At 35.9% G+C, this 14,411-nt stretch overlaps 1 protein-coding gene across 10 annotated transcripts in view; it reads left to right on the top strand.

The window, feature by feature from the left end:
- The first annotated feature begins 420 nt into the window (after positions 1-420).
- LOC121314818 (kinesin-like protein KIF13A) overlaps positions 421-14,411 on the top strand; it is a 112,405-nt gene continuing 98,414 nt past the window's right edge. For 5 of the 10 annotated variants that reach the window (XM_041248509.1, XM_041248512.1, XM_041248516.1 and 2 more), the window contains exons 1-2: positions 423-988; positions 1,296-1,386. In XM_041248509.1, coding sequence (XP_041104443.1) covers positions 934-988; positions 1,296-1,386 — 146 coding nt within the window. In that variant the 5' untranslated portion in view covers positions 423-933. Of the gene's footprint in view, positions 989-1,295; positions 1,387-14,411 lie in introns of those variants that run through there. The other 5 variants (XM_041248517.1, XM_041248518.1, XM_041248510.1 and 2 more) reach the window with 4 other exon arrangements.

A 14,411-nucleotide genomic window follows, 5' to 3' on the forward strand; every position in this document is an offset into this window, starting at 1 on the left:
CTTTTATTTGTTGAGCCATGATGCCACTATTCCATATACTGTATTTAATTTGCTGGTAATATATATAAGAAATAGTCAGCAAGGTACAAACATTTTATACAAACATAAACTACTCTGATATATACCCTTAACTCATATATCCTTAACTTATTATTCTACCCAACCACGTTAAAACGATGCATAATGTGCATAACACAATACCAGATTATTTGCAATGTATTCTACTGTTCAGTCTTTTGCTAGGCATATGGATCATTATCCAATTCAGTGGTTTCTTTCTTTCTGTGGCAGTTTTATGTGCCATGGGGGCTTACTATAGATATGGGTTTTATAGCAGTTCGTTATGATGACGACAGGTGCTAGAGGCTGGGGTTTGTTCCACTTCAGGGAAGTACTATATATTCTGTGCAAAGTATATTCATTTGGGGGAGTGACATTGCATTTTCTGCCATATATGCTTACTCGCTCAATGCTGTTTTTGTAATTCTCTATTGTTTAACGTAAGTGCACTTTCTGCCATTTCCCATTATTTTCAAAAACCCTGTACATACCCGTGTGTTTTGGATTAACTCCAATTTGTTCGTAAATTTCCAGATATTTACGATCACCAGATCTTTCCAAGTTCCGTCCGTGTATCTCCAAGTCCGTCTTTTCTATCTCCCTGTCTCCCCGTGGTGCGAACTACCCTCAGTCTCAGTGGAAGATGGCGGTTAGGATGGAGAAAAACACGGGAGAAAAGCTGAGGCATATTTAGCTCGCATAAACTGAAAATATTGATTATTTTTACTTTATGCTGCTCGTGATGGACGTGGAGATTGTATTTGTGAATTTGCATCTGATAACTCACCGGGAGTCACATCACTTTGGGAATTCAAATATATTATATTTTTTCTAAAACTAGTGGGAGAATCGTCCTGGAAAAACTGGATAAAAATGTCGGATAGTAAGGTAAAAGTTGCAGTTAGAGTCCGGCCGATGAACCGGAGAGGTAAGTGTGTAATGCATGTTAAGTTTAACATTTTTGAAACATTTAATGAAGTGTTTAAAATATTTATTGGTACTGCACAGATTTCAAACATGCAGAATTTTAAGTAATGTTGCAGCATCTCTTACTAGCTTCCTCCTTGTAACTGTGCTACAATAATTCTGAGGTATTAGTGGTTTCATATGGACAAACAGATCAAAGTCCTTCCAGTGAGAAACCATGTTCCTGTATAACGACGCGTCAGTGTTGTAATGTTTCTAATTAGTTTGTGAACTTTTTGTAACACTGTCTCTATGAATTCTTGCTGCAGAAATTGAACTGAATACAAAATGTGTTGTGGACATGGAGGAAAATCAAACTGTTCTGCGCCCCCCTCCTTCAAACTCAAAGGGTGAAAACAGGTAAGCTAATTAAGATTATCTTTCTTATATATTAATTATTTTGTTTATTATAATTATATGTTTATTATAAGTTTTGGTATTCGGTTAACTGATCTTGTGTTGTTGGAAGCTGTGCTTATGACGTTGTTGATTCATTGGTTAAGACAGTCGGGGTGTTTAGGTGATAAACAGTCTTTCTGTGCGGTTGTTTTTTTTGTTGTTTTTTTTTTTTTTCTTTAAATTGACAGTTTGGCCCCAGCTGAGCGCTGCTAATGCTTTTTTTCAGCGACATTCAGTTTACCCATCTGGTTACCAGCTATGGGTGTTTGTTGTAAAGTTGTGATTAACACTTAAATGTTAGGTTTTATAGTGCTAACGGTCATTTCTGTTGAGTCCAAACCCTAGTCTGCGGCACTTTTAACAAGGTGTAGGCAGATCTATGTTGTATTTTGTACTGCTCACTGAACTGTATTTATTTATTTATTTATTAGGTTTCCAACCCAGAATGCCTAGGGAAGCCTATAGTTATTGTAAAGATTATGATTATTGTTGTTGTTGTTATTTATTTTATTCCCAAAACTTCAAATTGCTCCTGCTGGAAATCAGTGTAACTAAATAACATAAAACTTAGGAGGAATCATCCCGTGTTAACCTGTTAAACCCCCAGCCCCACACTTTCTCACCTTCTGGCACCTCACATGCTTTACATTTCCACATGTTAGATTTTGTAATCCTCATTTTACTTTTTTTGTCCATTATTTCATTCAAAAGGTGGCCTTTTTGGAGAGCTTTGGGGTGCCTGAAATATATCCATGATGAGAATGCATGACAAATACTCTGTTCATATGCCACAACTGTCAGGCTCATTGCTGTCACATAACTGTGTTTGTGCAGGAGAATGTTGCTGCTGAGATTTTTTTGTAGCTCTGAATTTTCAGTACCTGACTGTATTTTTGTTACTCACTTGCTTGAAAGTATGTAAATGTCAAGAAGCAAAATAATTACCTTTTTTTTTCAAAATAATGTTTACTTCAAATATTTTCCTTTTCAACGTATTGACATTTAGTTTTTATTTACAAATTTTACGATTTTAAAAATGATCATAAAATGGAAAGAAACCTTGATCTGGGGTGCTGCGCTCTCTCTTGCAAAAACTTGCATTCCTGCATCAAACAAGAATGCGACCTGATTGTTTTTTTTTTTAAAACCTTTCAAAATCATCTTGAACTGGTGAAGTGATTGATCTGAAACTAGGCAAAAGCAGAAGTTGCTGCTGTAAATTTTAATATCAAAATGGCAGCCACCCAATTCGCCAAAACGCACGCCAAACATTAACATCTGTCTAAAAACCGTTTAACCAACTAACTCTGAACGTGGTAGGCATCATCCTGGGAACAATGGAATTCAAATAGGGCAAAATTTTAAACTGCTTCAGTTGAAAAAATGGTTTATTTGATGAACTCCAAATTTTCAAGCATCATCCGTGTGTCAATACAATTGACTTTTTCAAAAAAGGTTTACGCACAGAGACCAATCTGCCCGCCTGCCGCGTTTCTTTAAAAACCTTTCAAAATGATTGGTCAAATGTAAAACTAGATTATAACTGCTTAAAAAGTGTATATAGGTTAATGGTTACTATGGAACACAGATAGGAACCCATATATGCTCCATCCAAAAATCACCTTGCCTGTGACATTTGACCTCTAAGGTCAAATGTCAAACTAGCTTGTAACTCCTTACAGTGCACATAGGGTTATGGTTACTATATAACACATTTAGGAACCCGTATATTCTCTCTTCAAAAAGTTATCTTTATCCTGACCTTTGACCTCTCCTTAAGGTTAAATGTAAAACTAAATTATGACTCCTTACAGTGTGTAGATAGGATCATGGTTACTATAGTGTTTAAAGTATCGTGAGATAATGAACTAATGCAATATTTTTAATTGAAACTGCTCCATAAAACTGATCTGTTGTTGACACTCGTGCTGCAATGCTACAGCTTGCCAAAATTTCCAACTGGTAGTGAGTTTGGAAGCTGTAAAACTGCCTGGCAGTTCTAGTTATTATGCCTTCAGTCTATCGGACTATTGAATCAAGTTTTTAGTTCACTGATGCCATTATGATGTATGTAAGTTCTGTTGCAAAAATATTTGTTATTGTGTCAAACACTAAATACATGATACATAATGAATATTATTTTAATAATAACCAAGTCTGGCATATCTTTGCAACGCCCAGGTAAACACGGAAAGGTAAACTGTAATGCTTTAAGTTCACACGCCTGGATAACCCTGAGTGTAAGCTACTGACTAGTTCTGAGTATTGTGATGTAATATTGTCTGGCCTATAGAATAGGACTGTGGAAGGAAAGCGTCTGGCATGCATCCAAAATTCCTATGCAACAGACTGTAAAAATAGATGGGAACAGAGAATGAGAAGACAACTAGTGATTAGTGAGTGTTCCTTCTCATCTGGTGAAATAGGAGAGCTGGAATTGAAAGCCTGGTCGTTGATGGGGACTACTAAATAATTATAAAGAAATGAATATCACTAGTTTAGATTGAAAAAGATCAGCATTTTTCTGTAAAGGGGAAATTTTAGCTTGATAAAAACACTGTATGTAGGCAGCATACTGTAGCTTGTATTACTGACCTTTTATGAGGCATCCTTGTCTTGCTGTCCTTTATGATTTAGATGTGTCATTTGTTTTCTTTAGTGTTTACATAACTAGTTGTTTACTAAAAGCCATACATTTTTATACTAACATGCATTTATTTACAATTGAGATTGAAGAATTACTACAGCAGCAGGACATATGCTGTCCTGCCTGTCTGCAGGTGGATTTTGGGATGTATGTAGGTTAATGGCATTCTTCACAAAGTGGATGAATATCCACAGATATTGATGGGATAAGATGGTACAAATAATGTGCCTGACCTGTCAAAGTGGTGCATCAGCTATTGTGCAATAAAAACAAAATCAACAGTGGTTTGTCAAAACTGGTACTTGTACTGATAATGCCAGTTCAATAACTTATGCTGACACAATGAGCAATGAGGAAAGTCCCTTTAATATAATAGTGTCAAGTCAAGAGATTGTTGTCTCCACTTGATTAAAACCTAATTGCTGTGCAGAAGTAAGAACCGGTAAATGTGTAATTCTTTTCCTCTTGGCTTGTCCTCAATTGTATTAGACAGTATACATTCGTATTGGAAAACATTTTCATACCTTTATTTTAAACCTTATTCACCTGAAAGGTTGTGGTTGCATGTACTCTAGAACCTAAAAAGTCTTTAATTTCAAACATAATTACAATCGAAATGCTGCCGCTTTAATATAAATCTTTTGGGTAAGATTCTGGGTTGTCCTGTGATTTACAAGGTGAAGTTCACTGTGATTTTAAGGTATTTTAGTTTATTATGATGGCTTTAGGTAACTTAAAAATAACTTTTGGTTATCTCTCCTATCAACCTGACCGGTGTCTGCTCCATACAAGCACTGTCACAGCTGATGCTAATTGTATTTCACTGTCTGAGGTCATGAATTGAACGTTTATGAAGACCATTCTTTCTTTCTTTCTTTTTAGCCCCTTAACTTGGATTTTGTATTTTAATGTGTACCTGCTTAGTTGAAACAGTAAGAGGACTATGGCTTCAGCCTCTGGTGCTGTCACTCTTTTTGAACACCCAGCTATGTGCTTAAAATTTGTAAAGAAATGGTGAAAAATGTAATTATACTACACAGTGCCAATAGAAAGTCTACACCCCCTTGAACATTATTCATATTTTGTGTCAGTGCCTCAGTTTTATGCATTTAAATGTGGATTTTTTTTTTCCCACTTATCTACAAACCATACTCCACACTGTTAAGGGGAGAAAAGTTATATATTAAAAATACAAAACTGAAAGCTCATAATTGGATAGGTCTCCACCCCCTTGAGTTAATACTTGGTGGAAGCACCTTTGGCAGCAATTACAGCTGTGAGTCTGTTGGGATCGGTCTCTGCCAACTTTGCACACCTAGATTTGGCAATATTTTACCATTCTTGTTTACAAAACTGTTCAAGCTTTGTCAAGTTGGATAGATATTTAACAGCATGTGGCAGTCAGGCAAATTCAAAATGGATGAATGCAGATATGCAGTGTAAACATAGTCAGTGAAGGCATTTGCCAAAGCTAATGAGTTTATGAATTCTACAGTTAGACACAGTACATGGTGTAGGTTTGTAACCTGCAAGCATACGTTATGTTTACATTATAAAAATGTATGGCAGGAAGTTGATTATTTGTGTATTTGCAGTCCGTCATTTAGTGCTAACAAAGGTAATATTTAACCTAATTTTACAGCTGCAATTTAACTCCTAGTAGAAATATTCTAATGGTAAATGCAATAAATCCCTCCTTTTCATAACCTTGATGTACAATTCCTGAAATGAAATTATGGTGAACTGAAATCATTAACTAAAATGTGATAACAATGGTGACCAGATTCAAGTTTGTATTTTTTTTTTATTTTTTTATTTTTATCTTCATAAATAACACATCGATTCCTCCAGAGCAGTCTCATTGCATCTGGTCTATTTTTTGAAAACAGCTGACCTCTGACTTCACTTCAACCCAAAAAAACAAGCCACCCATATAACAATCAACACTACACCTGAAGTGGTAGTCATCAACCTAATAACCAAACACAATAAAGGGACTCTCCCAGGGTGGGGTGATGTGTTCCACCACTATTCAGGTTTGGGAACCTACTTTCCAGTTGTGAACTGGCTACAGCCACGCTGCTAAGATTTACACCTGACAGGCTATGATATATGCATTGACCATTACTTCAAACTGTATTTAGCCTGGATGACACTGTAGGCCCTGTTTTGAAGCAAAACGTTTTTCGAGAGGAATAAAACCATTCTAATGCATAAAATTACTATTTAGCCAGAGTATGAACATGTATATAATAATATTTGAACAGGAGGTTTGGGAAAAAATATAATTCGGCTTGAAAGCGTAGTGTGTATTTTTAAGTCTAAATATAACAGTTATGGAAAATCAGTTAGCTGGAAGAATCTAGAAAAATAAAAGCAGATAGACTTGCTTTTGTTATGCTTTTTCAAAGTAAGAAAAAATGCTGCCAAGAAAGGCAGTGCCAAAACCCCATGATGGATGCCACTGACTTACTGTACCCTTTTGTCATTGTCTGACCAGGCATGTGCCAACGATGCATACTGCTAAAAACTCTTTCTAATGGTACCTTAGTCATCATAACAATTTCATTTTAGGGTGGGGTGGAGGAACTTCCCTTTTTATTTCACCATGGTATCCCCGTCTCTGTTTCTGTCTGTCTGTCTCTCTCTCTCTCTCTCTCTCTCTCTCTCAACTGTGCCAGACAGACACCTCCCACATACTTTTCAAGGGATTTTCTATTGACGAATTACAGTTCCAAAAATGTTCAGCACTGCTGTAAACTTTTTTGCTGCGTTTGTGCCAAACAATTAAATACAGTACTTTTCAGAGATTGTGGTTTTTCCTATATTTAATTTCCAATTATAAAGCACTGCAAAAAAACAAAACAAAAAAAAAAACTGTTGAAGTGTCCATTACATTTGACAAAATACTATGCTGTGTTTGTAATCAAGGTGTCTCATTAGGGATAAATACTTCTTGATATATATGAATTTTAAGAAATCTGAAATCTGTTTATTGCCCAAAATAAGTTGTCTACTAATCCTATCTTGCGTCCTGTTTCTGTTAACCAGTAACCCTGCTCTCTGTTTGTAGTGCGATGGTGATGTTCTGCCGAGGTGAGGCTATCTATTGTATAGGCTCCTGAAAAGCAAAGGATCAGAGCTCAAGAAGCCTGGGAAATCCCATACTAGCTGTTCGGTCGTTGGCTGTTTTTTTTTTTTTAATACACCCCTTGTTATATCGCCCCTCGCTATGCTGCGGATTCAGATATGTCGTGGTCCTGGAGTTGGCTCCCCATTTTTATAGTCTCACTGCACATGCCTTGGCTGCAGTATACATAGGCAAATTCACTTAGAATTACTGTTGTTTTATTACTGCACATCAAACAAATATACAAAATAATTAAAAATGAAGCATTAATATTATACTGTTATCATATCACACACATTGCACAATAACACAAAGCAAATTTAAATGTCTGCTTGCTGACCCAGTTTTTGTTTTAGCCAACAAGGGGTTCACTTTGTGGCAGCAATGAACTAGCAAAAGTCACAGGGCAGTGACGTCAGCTCCCTAGCAACAAGAGGTTTGTGTCCCTCATAGGGCACCACCCACATTGTTACCATATAGAATGACCCAGTTTGTTTGTTCCCCAGGATTGCCAAACTCATATGTTTACAAAAGGCTAAGTTCCCACTAGCTGCTCACCATGTTGCCACAAGAGAAAGTTTTTTTCTGTTTGGCTAAACTAATTTTCACCTTGTTCGCCATGATTTCTATTAATTACGCGTGCAGCCAGATCAAGGAATGGCAACTTTTTATTTTTATTTATTTATTTATTTTTAAACTTCGCTTGGTCATGTAACATAACCATAGCAACACTGTACGAGAGGTGTGTAAATAACTTTATCATGGCGCTGAAACAGTGAAAATTACAGAAATGTTTTTAAAACAGAAAATAAAGCAGACAGCTTCATGAAACACACGGCTTATTTTTTTCTGTTAGATAAAGTAGAACGCTATCTCTGGTGTTTAATCAGAGGGGGGGTGACTATGCAACAGTTGTTTTTTTCGCACAGTAGTAAATTCAGCATTTCAAGTAATAATAGCATTCAGACAGCCTACTGCAAATGTGTTGGTAGAGTGTGGTCTGCCATTAAACTATCTAGCATGGTTACATATTTAAAATAAAATACACATTTTGTCTTGCTGAAATAAACTTACTAAAGCCTATTCATATTTAAGTATGAACATTTGATACTGTAGAAACAAATGCCTTTGCAATTCCTGTAGTACAATTGTTATTGTTTTAGCCCTGAGAACTTATAAAGTGCAGACAAGTACAGTACCTATTCTACCAGTGACGTTGTTTTATGTTTGTTGTGTGTGTGTCATTAGGGTTGCATTGGAAACTGAAAAGGGATGGAAAGCAATGGAAAGAGCAGTTGTTTGGTTGTTAGGAGGTTATTAATATTTGAAATCGTTATACTTTTTGTATTGTGTAGGCCTACAATAAAATACTTTTTATAGTTATTTATCACCTTTGGCGTGGCTTAAATTTTTCCAGTGTGGCCAAAAATGTTGATTTGTTTTAGCCACTAGCTAAAATACCTAGAGGGAACGTAGAAAAGGGGGGCTTTCATATTCCTGTGGATGTTGTAAAACAGTTTGTGTTTCGATAGTACTGTGCTTGTGCATCAGAGGGGAAATAAATCAGGCTTGTACAGTTCCTGTGCTTGAAGTGGAGTAGTTGAAGTGACCCGGTTAGCAACTCAGCACTAGCATGCAAGGAAGGAGATGTTTTGATAGCTGCCACAACAGCATCAACATTGACAGTGAAGTGTTAGTGTTACACAATTTAGCAGTCTAGTTTCATATATTGAACTTCATTTAACTCATCATGACTTGTGAATAATGCACTGTACTATAACAAATGTAAACATTCAAGTTAAATAGAAGTTAAAATATTTCTTTACAATTCAGTTGACATCATATAAAACTAATATGTAATTATACCTGCCCTATAAAGGGCCTCTTGTTTATTTCTCACAGGTATTTGTTTCTTTTAAAGACATGACCTGTTTGGGCTGAGAACTGGAAGGCAGGTGGTCTTAGTTTCCATAGTTACTTGGCAACCTTATGCCATTAAAGAAAACAGTTGCATTCAGTAATAGGCATTGTATAAAGCATTTCTGAAGAAAATAAAAAGGCAGTTCTGTAAGGCTGGAGAGACACAATCAATTTTTATTATCAATTCTAGAAAAACTAAAAAATTGACAAGTGAATTGTGATTGCTAAGTGGTGGTTTCAGCAGTTGCTGTAGTAATTGGAATAATTTTGAAAAGACATAGAAAAACGTATGGACCAGCGGTGGTAAAAGAAAACTGAATAACCTCTAAACTCACAATTTTGCTGGGAGAAGGAAAATATCTTCAGTTTCTTTTACCTCCGCTGGCGAGTTCTCCTAATATTTGTTAATTCCTTATTAGCTCTTTTATATTACTGTCTTTATATTCCGCATACCAAATATCCCATAAACATTTTTTACCCTGAAAAAAATCGATCAGTTGCAGAGTTTCCATATGCATCCACTTGTCTGTAGCCATATTTCCTATTTAGCAAAATGGAAAGTTAAATCAGGTGATTCTGCAATATCATTAGCTGGACAGAAACAGTGTCAAGTGAATTTGGATCATCAATTAGGACACACAGACAATTTCTATTGTCAGTTTGAGTTGCCAAGAAAAACTGCTGAAAAAAGTGCTTGTGTATCTATGACCTAAAGACGGTGCTTGATAATCAATGTTAGTGGTGTTGAAAATTGATACTAAAATTGCCTGGGTTTAGCTGTGGTTTAGATGCTTTGGCATAATACCCTGCTCCAGTACATGGCAGCACCGCCATATAGAGTTGCTACATATAATGATTTGGTAATGGGTTTTAGTACAGTAACTTTTGTTTAAGGAATAGGCAGATCAAAAGATAAGATTTTGCATGCAAGTAACATTTAATGTGTGATTGATTTAAATTCAACGCTTTTCACAATATATCTGAGCATCTTCTTGGCCTTTTTTATAGCTTCCCCACATTGTTTAGATGAAGACATTTCTGAGTCAACATAAACTCCTAGGTGTTTTTCATAGATTCCTTCTTCAATTTAAGTATCTCCTGTATGATGTTCATAATGCACATTTTTATTGCCTGTGTGCAGTACCTTACACTATTCATTATTAAATGTCATTTGCCATGTGTCTGCCCAGTTCTGAATCTTGTCTAGATCATTTTGAATGACCTTTGCTGCTACAACAGTGTTTGCCACTCCTCCTATTTTTGTCATCTGCAAATTTAACAAGTTTCCTTACTATACCAGAATCTAAGTCATTAATGTAGATTAGGAATAGCAGAGGACCTAATACTGATCCCTGTGGTATACCACTGGTTACCTTGCTCCATTTTGAGATTTATTGTCTAATCGGTACTTTCTGTTTTGTACATGTTAACCACTCTCTAATCCATGTGCATGCATTATTGAGTGCTGGTGAAAATATTATTCTAGCTTGTAATAAACTAGTTTAAACTAGAGAGTTCTGAAGAAATGTTGTGTAAATGACACAAGCAAAACCATTTGTGTAGTAGTTTAAAAGCTACTTTCCACACTTGCCTATTAAACTTTGACCTCTAATGTTGCAACCAGACACACATTACTGGCAGAAGAGGGGAGCATTGTTGCATCATTACTATTGGCTGGTTTTATAGCAGTACCAAGAATTACATGGCAAGTGGCCAAAGAACAGTTTGCACATCCTTATATCCTTTCATTACATTAGAATGCCTAACCTGTGTTTAATTTTTGCTCTGGGATAATGCGTTATTGCTTATTCAAGGTGCGTCTCTCATGTACTTTTACTCAGATGGCTGCTTTAGTATTAAGACTCTTGACAAAGATAATAAGGATTTAGTTTCAAGAGGTTTTTGTTGTCCGCATGATAAAACACACTGCATTAACATTGCTAGGCTCCTAATATTTCTTACAAGGCTAATGTTAGACTTCTCTTTTGTACTATAGCACTAAAATTACACTTATTTTTTTGCGGGTACTGTGCTTGACTAAAAGACAAGTTTAGGTACTTTTTGAGCTTTTATTTTGGTACAGTAACACTGGTACAATAAAACATTACACAGTAGTTTTTTGCCAGGTGTCTGCCCATTTCTGGTATAATCTAAAAGTAGGTAAGACATAACAAGTTAATTACCAGGGCTAGCAGGATTTTCTAATTACATATTCTTACCTGAACTGATTTATATCTGTGAATACTTGGCAAAGAAAATCTAGCCTGTAAGTAGAAGCTTAGGAAACCGGTATGTTTTGCTCCTTTGGGTTTAAATAGTACATTATTTGATAGGCACAGTGTAATGGGACTCCATTATATTTGATTGTCCTGGCATTAGGAATTGCCTCAGGGGCTCTCCTGTCACTGAGTGGTATAAACATTATTTAGCATATGTTATTGACAATAGTGGAGTCTGGGTGTATATGTAGGGGTGTCTATCGGTCTGTACGTTTGTCCATTTGTATGTCACACGTATGCATATATCTGGTAGACTGCTTATTAAACTGAGATGTAACTTGGTATTAACAATATCATACCCCATGGAGAGTTTTAAACAAAGGGAAATTGGAGGTTGTGTTTGGTGTAGACCTCTCCTTACTCGCTGAGACAATCAAACGTATACAATTTAAAGTCCATTTAACTGTGAACACCACAGGTAACGTAGACCAAAAAATGACTACATGACATTTAACCTTGCAGTAACAAATGTTAACTTACACTAACAATCATTCTGCTTCAGTGCCACAAGAATAATGGATGTTGCATTCCTTCATAGTAATGCTCAAAATGATAGAAACCCACACACTTAACATTGCTTGTACTTTGTATTCAGAAAATCGCCCCTCTAACACCTACCTCTGTTACTTCACAATCAAGAAGCTACCCTGTCAATAATTAAGAAAGGTACTTAAAATACTAAAAAATAACATTTACACAGTAAAAGTGACATTAAACAGATTCAGTGTGACATTAAAAATCTCTTTGGGGCTGTGGCAGGAAATGGTGTTATGGTGACGTCAGACCAGAAGGAGGAACTGAACACGCAAAGGTATCTGCAGTTTCAACAAGACGTGGCGTGCGCCGTTTTTACAAAAATAAATAAAATGTTTAAACAAAAATAAACACTTGCTCACAGAGCATAATAATAAATAATCAAACAAAACAAATCTCTTATTCATTTTTAAATATCTCTCTCCTCTCTCTCCAGAGGTCTAAGTAATGCATCATTCTTGAAACAGCAGCATTGCTTGCGGTGTACGCGATGCTGCATAATGACAAGCCAAGGCATTAAGTAAATCCCTTTGATTTGTTAGGAGGAGTTAGAATTGCAACCCTACATAAGTGGCCAATGAAAGCTGTTTTTTTTGTGTAAGGGAAAATACTGAAACCACAGGTTGGAAATCTAGTGTAGAGACCCTCACAGGAAGATTCTAATCCACCACAGAAATAAACCCAGACTGACCTTAAAGATGGTTTTGCACAACCTGCCTGTTGAAGTCTGAGTAAGAAGCGAGAACTATTGAAAGCTTTTAAATAAGTTGTGGTACAGGGGACTGGTGGTTCAGTTTGATCCTCTGCCAGGGCTGAAACCTTGAGGCAAGTGTCCTCTCCACACCTCCAGGTTTGTCAAGGAATCCAATCCACCTAACCAGTAATTTTAAGACCCCAGAGATGTCTGGAAAGGAAAGGTCTGCTGTATTGATTTCGGCAGGCCTTTTTCACTCAATGCTGATCATAACTGTGGTGACGTTTTGACCTGTATTAGATATATTGTTTTCAATTAATCACTGACCAAATATGAGCCATTTTATACCAAGTTTATAATAAGCTTTCAAGAAAAACTGCTTTAATGGCAGCTGTAGTAAGAGATTGCATCCTGCTGGTTTGTAACCAGATTATTGGATGTGTTGGTCTGAATTTTGATTGAATGAAATGCTTTATTATTCAACTTTGTGAATTTGTGAACACATTTGTCAAAATGTATGTCAACCTTTTTACTTTTGCTAAGCAGGAATGTCACTTTTTAAACAAAGTGTTTTTACTATAGCTTGTTGCTCATGCAACTGGTTGCTTTAAATCATAAGACAGTGACTTTGAAAATGTATCCTAGCTTAGCAGCCATTCAAAGGAAGAAACAAAGGCTGCATGTTGATCCTGTGATCGTGATTCCTACTTGAATCCAGGCAGCCACAAACACCAGCTTAATTCCTCACAGCAAATTGGCCAGTACTGAAATCCCAGTGTTAACAACTAAAATCAACACTAACGGTTACATTTTCAAATTTGACACTATGCTGTGTTTCATATCAAACCAAAGTATATTTCACAGAGTAAAATAAAGTACAGCAGTCCAGAGTAATAATATCAACATCCAGGAGTGGGTGGATGTGTGAGTGTGTGTGAGTGAAAACACAGTGTAACAATTTTTTTTTTTTTTTTTTTTTTTTGTTCCTGGGTAGTAAGTGTTATTTCCTAATTGCTTATGCCTCAAAAGTATAGAAAATGGCTATTATTCCTCACAAACTTTGCTTTTATGACCAGGACAGTGATATTTCAAAATATCAGCATTTCCAATGGAAAAACGGGCAAATGTGTGTCTTTTCGTTCACATAAAGTCAGAAAAAAACAACATATGAATCCAAATTAACATGTATTTATACTAAAATAATACAAAAATGACTACAAAAGATTTAGAAGTGAGTAGTTTTTCGAGATTTACAATTATACTGTATTTAACTCCCCAGTGAGTAGTTTTTCGATTTACGATTATACTGTATTTACAGTATAATCGTAAATCTCGAAAAACTACTCGCTTTTAAATCTTTTGTAGTCATTTTTGTATTACTTTAGTATAAATACATGTTAATTTGGATTCATATGTTGTTTTTTTCTGACTTTGTGAACGAAAAGACACACATTTGCCTGTTTTCCCATTGGAAATAGTGATATTTTGAAATATCACTGTCCTGGTCACAAAAGCAAAGTTTGTGGGGAATAATAGCCATTTTCTATACTTTTGAGGCATAAGCAAATAGGAAATAACACTTACTACCCAGGAACAAAAATTGTGTTACATAGTGAAATCAGTGTATGGACTTGTTGACTTGGTGTTGGCTTTGTATCTGTGATCCTTGGTGTGTGTCTCCCCTATCATTCCTGTGCTCGCAACAATATTTTCTTTCGAGGCAATGAAGCAATGTTTAACAAACTATGAAGATATAAGTTTACATAGTTTATATACAGAGAG

Source organism: Polyodon spathula, chromosome 4 (genome assembly GCF_017654505.1).
Source record: "Polyodon spathula isolate WHYD16114869_AA chromosome 4, ASM1765450v1, whole genome shotgun sequence".
Taxonomy (NCBI): Eukaryota; Metazoa; Chordata; class Actinopteri; order Acipenseriformes; family Polyodontidae; genus Polyodon; species Polyodon spathula.